Source organism: Anopheles gambiae, mitochondrion, assembly GCF_943734735.2.
Source record: "Anopheles gambiae genome assembly, organelle: mitochondrion".
In the NCBI taxonomy this organism is placed as follows: domain Eukaryota; kingdom Metazoa; phylum Arthropoda; class Insecta; order Diptera; family Culicidae; genus Anopheles; species Anopheles gambiae.
The window spans coordinates 1-15,363 of NC_083487.1; the positions used below are offsets into that span (position 1 = coordinate 1).

At 22.4% G+C, this 15,363-nt stretch overlaps 13 protein-coding genes and 24 non-coding genes across 37 annotated transcripts; 22 read left to right on the forward strand and 15 right to left on the reverse strand. All coding sequences in view use genetic code 5, as the record gives it.

Annotated features, from left to right (window-relative positions):
- On the forward strand, positions 1 to 68 carry SBT44_mgt01. The gene has a single exon. It is a non-coding gene; the product is annotated as a tRNA-Ile (tRNA).
- SBT44_mgt02 lies at positions 66 to 134 on the reverse strand. Its single transcript has one exon. It is a non-coding gene; the product is annotated as a tRNA-Gln (tRNA).
- Positions 134 to 202, forward strand: SBT44_mgt03. The gene has a single exon. It is a non-coding gene; the product is annotated as a tRNA-Met (tRNA).
- On the forward strand, positions 203 to 1,228 carry ND2 (NADH dehydrogenase subunit 2). The gene has a single exon. It carries the CDS (start codon positions 203 to 205, stop codon positions 1,226 to 1,228), a length of 1,026 nt encoding a protein of 341 aa, YP_010963478.1.
- SBT44_mgt04 lies at positions 1,227 to 1,295 on the forward strand. Its single transcript has one exon. It is a non-coding gene; the product is annotated as a tRNA-Trp (tRNA).
- SBT44_mgt05 lies at positions 1,295 to 1,359 on the reverse strand. Its single transcript has one exon. It is a non-coding gene; the product is annotated as a tRNA-Cys (tRNA).
- Positions 1,360 to 1,425, reverse strand: SBT44_mgt06. Its single transcript has one exon. It is a non-coding gene; the product is annotated as a tRNA-Tyr (tRNA).
- COX1 (cytochrome c oxidase subunit I) lies at positions 1,424 to 2,960 on the forward strand (the record flags this gene model as incomplete). Its single annotated transcript has 1 exon — positions 1,424 to 2,960. A coding segment is annotated over one exon (1,537 nt), but the record flags the coding sequence as incomplete, so codon positions are not given.
- SBT44_mgt07 lies at positions 2,961 to 3,026 on the forward strand. The gene has a single exon. It is a non-coding gene; the product is annotated as a tRNA-Leu (tRNA).
- A 5-nt stretch (positions 3,027 to 3,031) lies between these two features.
- On the forward strand, positions 3,032 to 3,716 carry COX2 (cytochrome c oxidase subunit II). Its single transcript has one exon. A coding segment is annotated over exon 1 (685 nt).
- SBT44_mgt08 lies at positions 3,717 to 3,787 on the forward strand. Its single transcript has one exon. It is a non-coding gene; the product is annotated as a tRNA-Lys (tRNA).
- An 11-nt stretch (positions 3,788 to 3,798) lies between these two features.
- On the forward strand, positions 3,799 to 3,867 carry SBT44_mgt09. Its single transcript has one exon. It is a non-coding gene; the product is annotated as a tRNA-Asp (tRNA).
- ATP8 (ATP synthase F0 subunit 8) lies at positions 3,868 to 4,029 on the forward strand. Its single transcript has one exon. The coding sequence runs from the start codon at positions 3,868 to 3,870 to the stop codon at positions 4,027 to 4,029; it is 162 nt and encodes a 53-aa protein (YP_010963481.1).
- Positions 4,023 to 4,703, forward strand: ATP6 (ATP synthase F0 subunit 6). Its single transcript has one exon. It carries the CDS (start codon positions 4,023 to 4,025, stop codon positions 4,701 to 4,703), a length of 681 nt encoding a protein of 226 aa, YP_010963482.1.
- COX3 (cytochrome c oxidase subunit III) lies at positions 4,703 to 5,489 on the forward strand. The gene has a single exon. A coding segment is annotated over exon 1 (787 nt).
- Positions 5,490 to 5,556, forward strand: SBT44_mgt10. Its single transcript has one exon. It is a non-coding gene; the product is annotated as a tRNA-Gly (tRNA).
- ND3 (NADH dehydrogenase subunit 3) lies at positions 5,557 to 5,910 on the forward strand. Its single transcript has one exon. The coding sequence runs from the start codon at positions 5,557 to 5,559 to the stop codon at positions 5,908 to 5,910; it is 354 nt and encodes a 117-aa protein (YP_010963484.1).
- SBT44_mgt11 lies at positions 5,909 to 5,972 on the forward strand. Its single transcript has one exon. It is a non-coding gene; the product is annotated as a tRNA-Arg (tRNA).
- On the forward strand, positions 5,973 to 6,038 carry SBT44_mgt12. Its single transcript has one exon. It is a non-coding gene; the product is annotated as a tRNA-Ala (tRNA).
- SBT44_mgt13 lies at positions 6,039 to 6,107 on the forward strand. The gene has a single exon. It is a non-coding gene; the product is annotated as a tRNA-Asn (tRNA).
- SBT44_mgt14 lies at positions 6,106 to 6,172 on the reverse strand. Its single transcript has one exon. It is a non-coding gene; the product is annotated as a tRNA-Ser (tRNA).
- Positions 6,173 to 6,238, forward strand: SBT44_mgt15. Its single transcript has one exon. It is a non-coding gene; the product is annotated as a tRNA-Glu (tRNA).
- Positions 6,237 to 6,303, reverse strand: SBT44_mgt16. Its single transcript has one exon. It is a non-coding gene; the product is annotated as a tRNA-Phe (tRNA).
- ND5 (NADH dehydrogenase subunit 5) lies at positions 6,304 to 8,046 on the reverse strand. Its single transcript has one exon. The coding sequence runs from the start codon at positions 8,044 to 8,046 to the stop codon at positions 6,304 to 6,306; it is 1,743 nt and encodes a 580-aa protein (YP_010963485.1).
- Positions 8,047 to 8,112, reverse strand: SBT44_mgt17. Its single transcript has one exon. It is a non-coding gene; the product is annotated as a tRNA-His (tRNA).
- Positions 8,113 to 9,454, reverse strand: ND4 (NADH dehydrogenase subunit 4). The gene has a single exon. A coding segment is annotated over exon 1 (1,342 nt).
- Positions 9,448 to 9,753, reverse strand: ND4L (NADH dehydrogenase subunit 4L). The gene has a single exon. The coding sequence runs from the start codon at positions 9,751 to 9,753 to the stop codon at positions 9,448 to 9,450; it is 306 nt and encodes a 101-aa protein (YP_010963487.1).
- Positions 9,754 to 9,755: 2 nt separating this feature from the next.
- SBT44_mgt18 lies at positions 9,756 to 9,820 on the forward strand. The gene has a single exon. It is a non-coding gene; the product is annotated as a tRNA-Thr (tRNA).
- SBT44_mgt19 lies at positions 9,821 to 9,886 on the reverse strand. The gene has a single exon. It is a non-coding gene; the product is annotated as a tRNA-Pro (tRNA).
- Positions 9,887 to 9,888: 2 nt separating this feature from the next.
- On the forward strand, positions 9,889 to 10,413 carry ND6 (NADH dehydrogenase subunit 6). Its single transcript has one exon. It carries the CDS (start codon positions 9,889 to 9,891, stop codon positions 10,411 to 10,413), a length of 525 nt encoding a protein of 174 aa, YP_010963488.1.
- Positions 10,413 to 11,549, forward strand: CYTB (cytochrome b). Its single transcript has one exon. It carries the CDS (start codon positions 10,413 to 10,415, stop codon positions 11,547 to 11,549), a length of 1,137 nt encoding a protein of 378 aa, YP_010963489.1.
- On the forward strand, positions 11,548 to 11,613 carry SBT44_mgt20. Its single transcript has one exon. It is a non-coding gene; the product is annotated as a tRNA-Ser (tRNA).
- A 17-nt stretch (positions 11,614 to 11,630) lies between these two features.
- Positions 11,631 to 12,575, reverse strand: ND1 (NADH dehydrogenase subunit 1). The gene has a single exon. The coding sequence runs from the start codon at positions 12,573 to 12,575 to the stop codon at positions 11,631 to 11,633; it is 945 nt and encodes a 314-aa protein (YP_010963490.1).
- Positions 12,576 to 12,581: 6 nt separating this feature from the next.
- Positions 12,582 to 12,647, reverse strand: SBT44_mgt21. The gene has a single exon. It is a non-coding gene; the product is annotated as a tRNA-Leu (tRNA).
- SBT44_mgr02 lies at positions 12,648 to 13,972 on the reverse strand. The gene has a single exon. It is a non-coding gene; the product is annotated as a 16S ribosomal RNA (ribosomal RNA).
- On the reverse strand, positions 13,973 to 14,044 carry SBT44_mgt22. The gene has a single exon. It is a non-coding gene; the product is annotated as a tRNA-Val (tRNA).
- On the reverse strand, positions 14,045 to 14,844 carry SBT44_mgr01. The gene has a single exon. It is a non-coding gene; the product is annotated as a 12S ribosomal RNA (ribosomal RNA).
- Positions 14,845 to 15,363: the final 519 nt, after the last annotated feature.

The window sequence follows — 15,363 nt, forward strand, 5'->3', positions numbered from 1 at the left end:
AATGAATTGCCTGATAAAAAGGATTACCTTGATAGGGTAAATCATGAAATTTAACGTTTCATTCATTATACTTAACAGAATTAAACTGTTTCTAAAAGAATCAAAATCTTTTGTGCATCATACACTAAAATATAAAAAGATAAGCTAATTAAGCTATTGGGTTCATACCCCACTTATAAAGGTTATAATCCTTTTCTTTTTAATCAAAAAAATTTCTAATAATATTTTTTTAATTATATTAATTTTTGGAACTTTAGTGACAATTTCCTCAAATTCTTGATTGGGAGCTTGAATAGGTTTAGAAATTAATTTATTATCATTTATCCCCCTAATAAATGATAATAAAAAAAATTTATTAACCTCAGAAAGATCACTAAAATATTTTTTAACTCAAGCATTTGCTTCTTCAATTTTATTATTTGCAATTATTATATTAATATTTTTATATAACAATAATTTATCTTTATATAATTCATTTAATGAAATTTTAATTTTATCTACACTATTACTAAAAAGAGGTGCAGCCCCTTTTCATTTTTGATTTCCAGAAGTTATAGAAGGATTATCTTGAGTTAATGGATTAATTTTAATAACATGACAAAAAATTGCTCCATTAATATTAATTTCTTATAATTTTATTTACAATTTTTTTATAATTTCTATTATTTTATCTATATTAATTGGATCTTTAGGAGGATTGAATCAAACTTCAATTCGAAAATTAATAGCTTTTTCATCAATTAATCATTTAGGATGAATATTATTAGCAATAATAAATAATGAAATATTATGAATAACATATTTTTTAATATACTCATTATTATCTTTTTCAATTGTTTTAATATTCAATAATTTTAAATTATTTTATTTTAATCAAATTTTTAATTTATCAATAATAAATCCTATTATTAAATTATTAATTTTTTTAAATTTGTTATCATTAGGAGGATTACCTCCATTTTTAGGATTTTTACCAAAATGACTTGTTATTCAAAATTTAACAGCAATAAACCAATTATTTATTTTAACAATTAGAGTATGTTTAACTTTAATTACATTATATTTTTATCTTCGATTATCTTATAGAATTTTTATATTAAATTATCAAAAAAACTCATGAATATTAAAAAATAATTTTAATAATAAAATATCATCTATTAGATTAATTTTTAATTTTATTTCAATTGGGGGATTAGTAATAATTTCAATAATTTATATTATTATATAAGAATTTAAGTTAATTAAACTAATAGCCTTCAAAGCTGAAAATATTTGTATTAATCTTTTAATTCTTAAGCTTTAATAAATTAAATTATTCCTTTAGAATTGCAGTCTAATATCATTATTGACTATAAAGCCTGATTAAAGAGAAAAATTCCCATAAATAAATTTACAATTTATCGCCTAAACTTCAGCCATTTAATCGCGACAATGATTATTTTCAACAAATCATAAGGATATTGGAACTTTATATTTTATTTTCGGAGCTTGAGCTGGAATAGTAGGGACATCTTTAAGAATCCTAATTCGAGCTGAACTAGGACACCCTGGAGCATTTATTGGAGACGATCAAATTTATAATGTAATCGTTACTGCTCATGCTTTTATTATAATTTTCTTTATAGTTATACCTATTATAATTGGAGGGTTTGGAAACTGATTAGTTCCTTTAATATTAGGAGCACCTGATATAGCTTTTCCTCGAATAAATAATATAAGATTTTGAATGCTTCCTCCTTCATTAACACTTTTAATTTCTAGTAGTATAGTAGAAAACGGGGCTGGAACAGGATGAACTGTTTATCCTCCTCTATCTTCTGGAATTGCTCATGCTGGAGCTTCAGTAGATTTAGCAATTTTTTCTCTTCATTTAGCAGGAATTTCTTCTATTTTAGGAGCAGTAAATTTTATTACAACAGTAATTAATATACGGTCTCCAGGAATTACATTAGATCGAATACCATTATTTGTTTGATCGGTAGTTATTACAGCAGTATTATTATTATTATCATTACCAGTATTAGCAGGAGCTATTACTATATTATTAACTGATCGAAATTTAAATACATCTTTCTTTGATCCAGCAGGAGGAGGTGATCCAATTTTATATCAACACTTATTCTGATTTTTTGGTCATCCAGAAGTATATATTTTAATTTTACCTGGATTCGGAATAATTTCGCATATTATTACTCAAGAAAGTGGAAAGAAGGAAACATTTGGAAACTTAGGAATAATCTATGCTATACTAGCAATTGGTTTACTTGGATTTATTGTTTGAGCTCATCATATATTTACAGTTGGAATAGACGTTGATACTCGAGCTTACTTTACATCAGCAACTATAATTATTGCTGTGCCAACTGGAATTAAGATTTTTAGTTGATTAGCTACATTACACGGAACACAATTAACTTATAGCCCAGCTATATTGTGAGCATTTGGATTCGTTTTCTTATTTACAGTTGGTGGTCTAACAGGAGTTGTACTAGCTAATTCATCTATTGATATTGTTCTTCACGATACTTATTATGTTGTTGCTCATTTCCATTATGTATTATCAATAGGAGCAGTATTTGCTATTATAGCAGGATTTGTACATTGATATCCATTATTAACTGGATTAACAATAAATCCAACTTGATTAAAAATTCAATTTTCTATTATATTTGTAGGAGTAAATTTAACATTTTTTCCTCAACATTTTTTAGGTTTAGCCGGAATACCTCGACGATATTCAGACTTTCCAGATAGCTATTTAACATGAAATGTAGTTTCTTCTTTAGGTAGTACAATCTCATTATTCGCTATTTTATACTTTTTATTTATTATTTGAGAAAGTATAATCACTCAACGAACTCCAGCTTTCCCTATACAATTATCATCATCAATTGAATGATACCATACCCTTCCTCCTGCAGAACATACTTATGCAGAGCTTCCTTTATTAACTAATAACTTCTAATATGGCAGATTAGTGCAATGAATTTAAGCTTCATATATAAAGATTTTATCTTTTGTTAGAATTTAAATGGCAACATGAGCAAATTTAGGATTACAAGATAGTTCTTCTCCTTTAATAGAACAATTAAACTTTTTTCATGATCATACACTTCTTATTTTAACAATAATTACTATTTTAGTAGGATATATTATAGGAATACTAAGTTTTAATAAATTTACTAATCGATTTTTATTACATGGACAAACAATTGAAATTATTTGAACAGTATTACCTGCAATTATTTTAATTTTTATTGCATTTCCTTCTTTACGACTATTATACTTAATAGACGAAATTAATACACCATCAATTACATTAAAGTCAATTGGTCATCAATGATACTGAAGTTATGAATATTCAGATTTTTTAAATCTAGAATTCGACTCATATATAGTACCAACTAATGAACTAGAAACAAACGGATTCCGATTATTAGATGTAGATAACCGAGTGGTTCTACCAATAAATAATCAAATTCGAATTTTAGTTACAGCTACTGATGTACTCCACTCATGAACAGTTCCTTCATTAGGAGTTAAGGTAGATGCTACTCCAGGACGATTAAACCAATTAAATTTTTTAATTAATCGACCAGGATTATTTTTTGGTCAATGTTCAGAAATTTGTGGAGCAAATCATAGTTTTATGCCTATTGTAATTGAAAGCATTCCTATAAATTACTTTATTAAATGAATTACTTCAATAACTAACTCATTAGATGACTGAAAGCAAGTAATGATCTCTTAAATCATATTATAGTAAATTAGCACTTACTTCTAATGATTATTATAACTAAAAAATTAGTTTTATATAAAACCTTAGTATGTCAAACTGAAAAAATTAGTTAAATCTAATATTTTTTAATCCCACAAATAGCCCCTATTAATTGGTTAATTTTATTTATTGTATTTTCAATTACATTAGTAGTTTTTAATATTTTAAACTACTTTTGTTTTTTTTATACTCCACTTAAAACATCTCAATCTTTAAATATTAAATTTAATAAATTAAATTGAAAATGATAACAAACTTGTTTTCTGTTTTTGACCCTTCAACAACAATTTTAAATTTATCATTAAATTGATTAAGAACATTCTTAGGATTATTCCTAATTCCAGTTTCTTATTGATTAATACCTAATCGATTCCAAGTAATTTGAAATAATATTTTATTAACTCTTCATAAAGAATTCAAAACTTTACTAGGACCTTCAGGACATAATGGTAGAACATTAATGTTTATTTCATTATTCTCATTAATTATATTTAATAATTTTTTAGGTTTATTCCCTTATATTTTTACTAGTACTAGTCATTTAACTTTAACATTAGCTTTAGCTTTCCCTTTATGACTTAGTTTTATATTATATGGATGAATTAATCATACTCAACATATATTTGCTCATTTAGTTCCTCAAGGAACTCCTCCTGTTTTAATGCCTTTTATGGTATGCATTGAAACAATTAGTAATGTTATTCGACCTGGAACTTTAGCTGTTCGATTAACAGCTAATATAATTGCTGGACATTTACTGTTAACTTTATTAGGTAATACAGGTCCTATAGCATCAAATTATTTAATTTTATCATTAATTTTAACTACTCAAATTGCTTTATTAGTATTAGAATCAGCCGTAGCAATTATTCAATCATATGTATTTGCTGTATTAAGAACTCTTTATTCAAGAGAAGTAAATTAATGTCAACACATGCAAATCACCCATTTCACTTAGTAGATTATAGCCCATGACCCTTAACTGGAGCAATTGGAGCAATAACTACTGTTTCAGGATTAGTACAATGATTTCATCAATATACTATAACATTATTTATTTTAGGTAATGTTATTACTATTTTAACTATGTATCAATGATGACGAGATATTTCTCGAGAAGGAACTTTTCAAGGACTTCATACTTTTCCAGTAACTATTGGATTACGATGAGGAATAATTTTATTTATTGTATCTGAAGTATTTTTTTTTATTTCTTTTTTCTGAGCATTTTTCCATAGTAGTTTATCTCCTACAATTGAATTAGGAATAACATGACCTCCAGTAGGAATTGCCGCATTTAATCCCTTCCAAATTCCTCTTTTAAATACTGCTATTTTATTAGCTTCTGGAGTAACTGTCACTTGAGCTCATCATGCTCTAATAGAAGGTAATCATTCACAAGCCACACAAGGATTATTTTTTACAATTGTATTAGGAGTATATTTTACTATTTTACAAGCTTATGAATATATTGAAGCTCCTTTTACTATTGCAGATGCTGTTTATGGATCAACTTTTTATATAGCAACAGGATTCCACGGATTACATGTACTAATTGGAACAACTTTTTTATTAATTTGCTTTTTACGTCATATTAATTATCATTTTTCTAAAAATCATCATTTTGGTTTTGAAGCTGCAGCTTGATACTGACACTTTGTAGATGTTGTATGATTATTTTTATATATTACAATTTATTGATGAGGTAGATATTTATAAAGTATATATTTGTATATGTGACTTCCAATCACAAGGACTAAACAATTTTAGTATAAATAATATTAATACTATCAACAATAACATTAATCATTTTTATTATTACAATTGTAGTAATAATATTAGCCACTTTATTATCAAAAAAAACTTTATTAGATCGAGAAAAATGTTCTCCATTTGAATGTGGGTTTGATCCAATAAATTCCTCACGATTACCTTTTTCATTACGATTTTTTTTAATTGCTATTATTTTTTTAATTTTCGATGTAGAAATTGCTCTTTTATTACCTATAATTATAATTATTAAAACATCAAATTTAATAAATTGAACTATTACTAGATTATTTTTTATTTTCATTTTATTAATTGGCTTATACCATGAATGAAACCAAGGAGCTTTAGAATGAAATGAATAAATATGAAGCGATAAATTGCAATTAGTTTCGGCCTAATCTTAGGTGAAATTCACCCATATTTTAGGGTAATAGTTAACTATAACATTTAATTTGCATTTAAAAAGTATTGAATTTTTCAATTTACCTTATTAATTGAAACCAAAGAGAGGTATATCACTGTTAATGATAAAATTGAATTTTTATAATTCCAATTAAAGAAATATAAATGGAATTAAACCATTAAAGAGAAAAGTTAGCAGCTTTTTCTTGATCAACATATTTCATTTATATAGTTTAACAAAAACATTACATTTTCAATGTAAAAATAAAAATTTATTTTTTATAAATATTTAAAGATTAAAATAATCACCCTAACATCTTCAGTGTCATGCTCTAAATGTAAGCTATTTAAATTTAATTTACTAATACAACTAATATTAATAAAATAATAAATCACAATATATAACTTAATAAATAAATTTTTAAACTATTACTTTGAAATTCTTGAAGATATAAAGAATAATTTTTTAACTGAAAATATACTATTTGCCCTCCAAAAAATTCTCTTCAACCTTGATCGAAACTTTTATAAGAATATAATCCTAACTTTAATGGATAATTAATTACACCTAATGTAGAGATAACAGGTATAAATCATATAGACCCGACAAAATTAGTAAAGTTATAAAAGTATAAAGCCTTATTAGTAAAAAATAATTTTACATCTCTGATTAAATATCCTATTAAGCCTCCAACAATACAAACAAATAAAGTCAATAACTTTATTTCTAAAGGTAAACAAATTATTGCAGGATTTAAAAACATTAATCATCTTAATATACTTCCACCAATTACTGCTATAACAGTTAAAAAACAAATTCTAAATAATATAGTTCAACCTGAATCATTTAAAGGATGTAATCTTCTACTATTAAAATCACCAGTTATTGAATAATAAACTAACCGAAATGAATAACATACAGTTAATCCTGTACTAAAAAAAAAAAGAAAAAACGAAAAAACATTTACATAAGATAACATAACTATTTCTAAAATAAGATCCTTAGAATAAAATCCAGCTAAAAAAGGTATACCACATAAAGCTAAATTAGCTACATTAAAACAACTACAAGTTAACGGTATTCTTATTCTTAAGCTTCCTATTATTCGAATATCTTGAGAATTTTTTATATTATGAATAATAGAACCTGCACATATAAATAATAATGCCTTAAATAAAGCATGAGTTAATAAATGAAAAAAAGCTAATTTATAAAATCCTATAGATAAAATACTTATTATTAAACCTAATTGTCTTAAAGTTGATAAAGCAATAATTTTCTTTAAATCGAATTCAAAATTTGCACCTAATCCTGCTATAAATATAGTTAATCCTGAAACTAATAATAAAAATTGAGCTATTCATCAATTTATTAAAACATCATTAAATCGAATTAATAAATAAACCCCTGCTGTTACTAAAGTTGAAGAGTGAACTAAAGCAGAAACAGGAGTAGGAGCAGCTATTGCTGCTGGTAATCAAGAAGAAAAAGGAATTTGGGCACTTTTAGTTATAGCAGCTAATATAACTAACCCCCCAATAATTATTATTTCAATATTATTTTTTATTATATCTAAATAAAAAATATAATTTCAACTTCCATAATTTAATATTCAAGCAATAGCTAATAATAAAGCCACATCCCCAATTCGATTGGATAAAGCAGTTAATATACCAGCATTATAAGACTTTACATTTTGAAAATAAATAACTAAACAATAAGAAACTAAACCTAAGCCATCTCATCCTAATAAAATTCTAATTAAATTTGGTCTAATAATTAACATTATTATAGATATTACAAATATTAATACTAATAAAATAAACCGATTAATATTATAATCTTCTTCTATATATTGATTTCTATAAAAAATTACTAAAGAAGAAATTAACAAAACAAAAGATATAAATATTAAGCTTATTCAATCAAATAAAAATGTTATAACAATAGATATAGATTGTAATCTTAAAATTTCTCATTCAATAAAATATACTAAATCTATTAATAAAAACTTTAATCTAATTAAAAATAATCTTAATCTAATTGATATTAAAAAATAAAATCTAATTTTACAATAATTAACTAAATAATTCACGATCTAAAATGAATAATTTCATATCATTGACACCACAAATCAATATTTTTTTTAAACTATTTAAATAAATTCATAACATACAAAAATTACTTTTTAAAATTAGTAAATTTAAAGGTAATCAATGTAATATTAATAATAAAAATTCTCGAGTAGTTCCTACAGAAAAAAAATAAACTCCAGAATAAATTTTTCCATGTTGACTATATGCAAATAAATATAAAGAATAAGCTGCTCTAAAAAAAGATAAAAAAGATAGTATAATCATAGTAATTCAAGACCAACTAACAATTCTATTCAATAAAGAAATTTCTCCTAATAAATTTAACGTTGGAGGAGCAGCTATATTACCAGAGCATAATAAAAATCATCATAAACTTAATGTTGGTATAAAATTTAATAATCCCTTATTAATTAATAAACTTCGGCTTCCTATTCGTTCATAAGAAATATTAGCTAAACAAAATAAACCAGAAGAACATAAACCATGAGCAATTATTAAAGCATAAGACCCTGTTAACCCTCAATAAGTTATTGTTAATAATCCTCTTAAAACAATACCCATATGAGCTACAGAAGAATAAGCAATTAAAGCCTTTAAATCTGTTTGTCGTAAACATACTAAACTAATTAAAACCCCTCCAACTAAACTAATACTAATTCATCAATAATTATATTTTACACCAGAAATTTGTAGTAAGGAAAATATTCGTAATAAACCGTATCCTCCTAATTTTAATAAAATACCAGCTAAAATTATAGATCCAGAAACTGGGGCTTCAACATGAGCCTTAGGCAATCATAAATGAACCAAAAATATAGGTATTTTTACTAAAAAAGCAAAAACTAGAGAAAGATACAATAAATTAAAGTTAGAAAATCTATAATTTAATAATAAAGTAAAAGATAATGTATTTTTTGAATTTAAAATATAAAAAATACCAATTAATAAAGGTAAAGAAGCTAAAAGAGTATAAAATAATAAATAAACCCCTGCCTGCAATCGTTCAGGTTGATACCCTCAACCTAAAATTAAAAATAATGTAGGAATTAAACTAGCTTCAAAAAATAAATAAAATATAAAAACTCTTATTGATCTAAATGTTAATACTAACATAAAAAGTAAAAATAAAATTATAAAAACAAATAACTTTTCATAATTATTTGTTGAAAATACTTTTTCACTTGCTATCAATATTAGCCCACAAATTCAAAAACTTAATAAAATTAATCCGTAAGAAACTATATCTAACCCAAAATAATAAGAGATATAATTAAAATAATTTAAAGATCTTAAATTAATTATAAACATAAAGGTTAATAAAAAAATCAAATTTTGAACCGTTCAATAAAAATTTTTTAAAAAAGAAAGAGGAAATATAAATATTAATATAAAAATAAACTTTAACATTGTAAAATAGAAAAACTTTGAAAATAATCATTACCATGAGTACGAATTATAGAAACCAAAATTGATAAACCTAAAACCCCTTCACATACACAAAAAGTTAAAAAAAATATACTAAAATAAGTTTCATAATTTATAAAATTTAAATAAAAAAATAAAAAAATAAATAAACTTAATACTATATATTCAAGTCTTAATAAAGTTGATAATAAATGCTTTCGATTAGAAACAAATACTATACAACCAAATAAAAACATAATTATTGATAAATAAAATATTAAAAATATATTTGCCATTAATATAAGTTTAAATAGTTTAACAAAAACATCAGTCTTGTAAACTGGAAATAAGAATTTCTCTTTTTAAACTTCAAGAAAAAAGAAATCTCTTTTTCACTAACTCCCAAAGTTAATATTTTAAATAAACTATTTCTTGAAATTACAAAATTAATTATTATAATAATATGCTTAATTATAAGATTTATTTTTATACAAATAAAACATCCTTTATCAATAGGTTTAATACTATTAATTCAAACATTTTTAACATGTTTAATTACAGGAATTTATGTTAAATCTTTTTGATTTTCTTATGTATTATTTTTAATTTTTTTAGGAGGAATACTAATTTTATTTATTTATGTTACTTCATTATCATCAAATGAAATATTTACTATATCTTTTAAATTAACAATATTTAGATTAGTTTTATTTTCTCTTAGTATAGTAATTTTCTTTATTTTAGATAAAACTTTGATTGAACAATTTATTATTAATATAGAAATAGAAAAATTTTCAATAACAAATAATTTAATTAACGAAAATATTTTATCATTAAATAAAATATACAATTTTCCTACAAATTTAATTACATTACTACTAATTAATTATTTATTTCTTACTTTATTAGTAACAGTAAAAATTACAAAAAAATTTTATGGACCATTACGGCCAATAAATTAATGTTTAAACCTATTCGAAAAACCCACCCTTTAATTAGAATCGCTAATAATGCATTAGTAGATTTACCTGCACCATCTAATATTTCCGCCTGATGAAATTTTGGTTCTTTATTAGGATTATGCTTAATACTACAAATTTTAACTGGATTATTCCTAGCTATACACTATGCCGCAGATATTGAAACAGCTTTTAATAGAGTAAATCATATTTGTCGAGATGTAAATAATGGATGATTTTTACGAATTTGTCACGCTAACGGAGCTTCTTTTTTTTTTGCTTGTTTATTTATTCATGTAGGACGAGGAGTATATTATGAATCTTACTTATATCATATAACTTGAAATACTGGAGTTATTATTTTATTTTTAACAATAGCAACAGGATTTTTAGGATATGTATTACCATGAGGACAAATATCATTTTGAGGAGCAACAGTTATTACTAATTTATTATCAGCAGTACCTTACCTAGGAATGGATCTAGTTCAATGAATTTGAGGGGGATTTGCAGTTGATAACGCCACTTTAACTCGATTTTTTACATTTCATTTTATTTTTCCATTTATTATTTTAGCTTTAATAATGATTCATTTATTATTTTTACACCAAACAGGATCTAATAATCCTCTTGGATTAAATAGAAACGTAGATAAAATTCCATTTCATCCTTATTTTATTTATAAGGATATTTTTGGATTTATTGTATTTTTATGAATTTTAGTAACATTTATTTGAAAATTTAATTACTTACTAATAGATCCAGAAAACTTTATTCCTGCTAATCCTTTAGTTACTCCAGTACATATTCAACCAGAATGATACTTTTTATTTGCTTACGCTATTTTACGATCAATTCCTAATAAGCTAGGAGGAGTAATTGCTTTAGTACTATCAATTGCTATTTTATTAATTTTACCTTTCACACACTCTAGCAAGTTTCGAGGATTACAATTTTACCCATTAAATCAAATTTTATTCTGAAATATAGTAATTGTAGCTTCGTTATTAACTTGAATTGGAGCTCGACCAGTAGAAGACCCATATATTTTAACAGGTCAAATTTTAACTGTATTATATTTCTCTTACTTTATTATTAATCCTTTATTAGCAAAGTTTTGAGATAAGCTATTAAATTAATTAATAAGCTTTTATAGCATATGTCTTGAAAACATAAGAAAGGAGTAAAGTCTTCTATTAATTTATACTAAATTTTATTCATTAAAATAATAAAGAAATAAAAAAGATCTTTAATCCTACAAAGAAAAATAAATAATTTAAAGATAAAGGTAAAAAACTTTTTCAAGCTAAATACATTAGTTTATCATAACGAAATCGAGGTAAAGTCCCTCGAACTCAAATAAAAATAAAAGAAATAAAAGATAATTTTAAAAAAAATATAAATCTATAAATATCACTACCTAAAAAAATAACTACAAATAATATACTTATAAATAAAATACTAGAATATTCAGCTAAAAAAATTAAAGCAAATCCCCCACTTCTGTATTCAACATTAAATCCAGAAACTAATTCTGATTCCCCTTCAGCAAAATCAAAAGGAGTACGATTAGTTTCAGCTAAACAAGAAGCTAGCCAGACTAAACCTAATGGAAAACAAAAAAAAATAAATCAAACATAATCTTGATAAAAATAAAAACTTAAAAAATTATAATTACCTACTAAAAAAATAAAACTTAATAAAATTAATGCTAAACTAACTTCATAAGAAATAGTTTGAGCTACAGCCCGTAACCCCCCCAATAAAGCATAATTAGAATTAGAAGATCAACCTGCAATCATTACAGTATAAACTCCTAATCTAGTACAACATAAAAAAAACAAAACACCTAAATTAAAAGAATATAACTTAATTAAATAAGGAATACATATTCAAATTAATAAAGATAAAAATAAAGAAAAAACAGGAGAAAAATAATAAGAAATATAATTAGATAATAATGGATATGTTTGTTCCTTAGTAAACAATTTTACAGCATCACTAAATGGTTGTAATAATCCATTAAATCCAACTTTATTTGGTCCTTTACGAATTTGAATGTAACCTAAAACCTTACGCTCTAATAAAGTCAAAAAAGCTACACCAACTATTACACAAATTACTAATAATAAACTTCCAATTAAAGGTATAATACCATCAAATATAAACAATACTATTTATAATTAAAAATTATATATATAAATTCTAAATTTATTGCACTAGTCTGCCAAAATAGTAAATTATTTTAATAATTTTCATTTAAATAAAATTATATTTTTTATATTAGGTCCTTTCGTACTACAATATAATAATTTATTAAAGATAGAAACCAACCTGGCTTACGCCGGTTTGAACTCAGATCATGTAAGAATTCAAAGGTCGAACAGACCTAAACTTTAAACTTCTACACCTAAAAATAACTCTTAATCCAACATCGAGGTCGCAATCTTTTTTATCGATATGAACTCTCTAAAAAAATTACGCTGTTATCCCTAAGGTAACTTAAATTTTTAATCCATAAAACAGGATCTTTTATTCATAAATCAATGTAAATAAATAATAAAAGTTTATTTAATTTTAATACCACCCCAGTAAAATTTTATTTAAAATATAAATTTTAAAATTCTTTATAATTTATAATTTATAAAAATAAAGATCTATAGGGTCTTCTCGTCTTTTAATTAAATTTTAGCTTTTTAACTAAAAAATAAAGTTCTATATAAATTTTAAAAAAACAGTATATATCTCATTCAACCATTCATACCAGCCTTCAATTAAAAGACTATTGATTATGCTACCTTCGCACGGTCAAAATACCGCGGCCCTTTAAAACTCAGTGGGCAGGCTAGACTTTAAATAAAATACAAAAAGACATGTTTTTGTTAAACAGGTGAATATATTTAATTTGCCGAATTCTTCATTAAAACCTATCAAATTAATTACTTTATATAAATTTATATACTAATTTTATCATAATTACTAAATTTTTATTATTAAAATTTAAATTTTAATAAATAATTTAATTTAAATTAAATAATTTTTTATAAAAAATAAATTATAACAAATTTATTAATAATAGCTATTTTTAAGCTTATATTTATTTAAAAATTATAAAAAATATAAAATTTTATTTTAAAGCTCATCCCTTAAAATATTACTTTATTTAATTATTAAATTAAAAAATTAACTTAATAAAATAAATAAGCTAAATTAAATTCATTTCTTAAAAAACTAGATATATTTTAAAACGATTAACATTTCATTTCTAATTACATATTTAAAATAGTTATTCCACAATAACTTTTATATATAATTAAATCTTTAAAATTCGAGAAAAATTATTATAATAATTTATTATTTAATAAACCCTGATACACAAGGTACAATAAATTAAATTTTCTTAAAAATTAAAAATTTTTCAAATTATTTCAATATTCTTTTAAAATACTAATACACTATAATTAAAATTATTATTTCATTATAAATTACTAAAACTATAAAAAATAAAATTATTTTTATTAATAATTATAAATAAAAAAAAATAATTAATAAATAATTATTATCAATTTAAATTGATTTGCACAAATTTCTTTTCAATGTAAATGAAATACTTTACTAATTAAGCTTTAAATTGTCATTCTAGATACACTTTCCAGTACATCTACTATGTTACGACTTATCTCATTTTAAAAATGAGAGCGACGGGCGATGTGTGCATGTTTTAGAGCTATAATCATATAAATAATCTATTTTATATTACTATTAAATCCACCTTCAAATTTTTATTTCAAAAAATTATCCGTATAAATATATTTATTGTAATCCATTTCTACTTAACCATAAACTGCACCTTGACCTGACATATTATTTAATGAAATATCAAGAAAATTATTAATCTTATAATATATTCTGATGACGGCGATATACAAATTGAAAACAAAATTAAGTGAGGTCCAACGTGGATTATCAATTACAGAACAGATTCCTCTAAATAGACTAAAACACCGCCAAATTCTTTAAATTTTAAGAATATAACTAATACTACTTAAGTATTCTTATATATTTAATTTTAATAATAGGGTATCTAATCCTAGTTTATTATAAAATTTTTATAGCTTAAATTAATCTACATTTTAATAATAAATAAATTTAAAAATTTCACCTAATAAATTTATATATAAATTAAATAATTATAAACAATTTAACTAATACTAAAAATTTTTATTTGCATCATTTGTATAACCGCAGTAGCTGGCACAAATTTTACCAATACTATATATTATTACTAATTCAAAATTTCTTTTATAATTAATATTAATTACTGCGAATAAATTAAAAATTATTAATTTTTAAAATTAATAAAAATTCACACAAAAATTTACATGTAAAATAAAATAATAATAAAATATTTAACTAGAATAAAATAATCTTATTAATATTAAATAATTATAAATTAAATTTAAAATTTAATAAAAAATAAAATTATTTTAATAAAAATATATAAACTATTTTAATAATTATTAAAAATATAAAATAATTAAATAAAGTATACTTCTTTCAAAAATTAACCCCTATTTTTTTTTTTTTTTTTATTAATATAATTTTAAAAATAAAATAATAATTTTAAAATTATTATTATTTATATACATAATTTATAATTTTAATAAATTAATTAAATTTATTATTAATGAATTTTATTTTAATTGTTAAAATTTTTAGTTTATATAATATATTTATATATATATATATATTTATTATAAATTTATTATTATATAATAAATATAATTTTTTTTTTCAAATATAAGACTATATGGTCTATAAATTATATCACCTTATTTATATAAATATATAATATAATAAATTTATATATATATATAAATCATTTATATACTAATTAATTAAATTTTTGTCCCGTTATTTATAATTATTATTTATAATAATAAATTTTGTAAA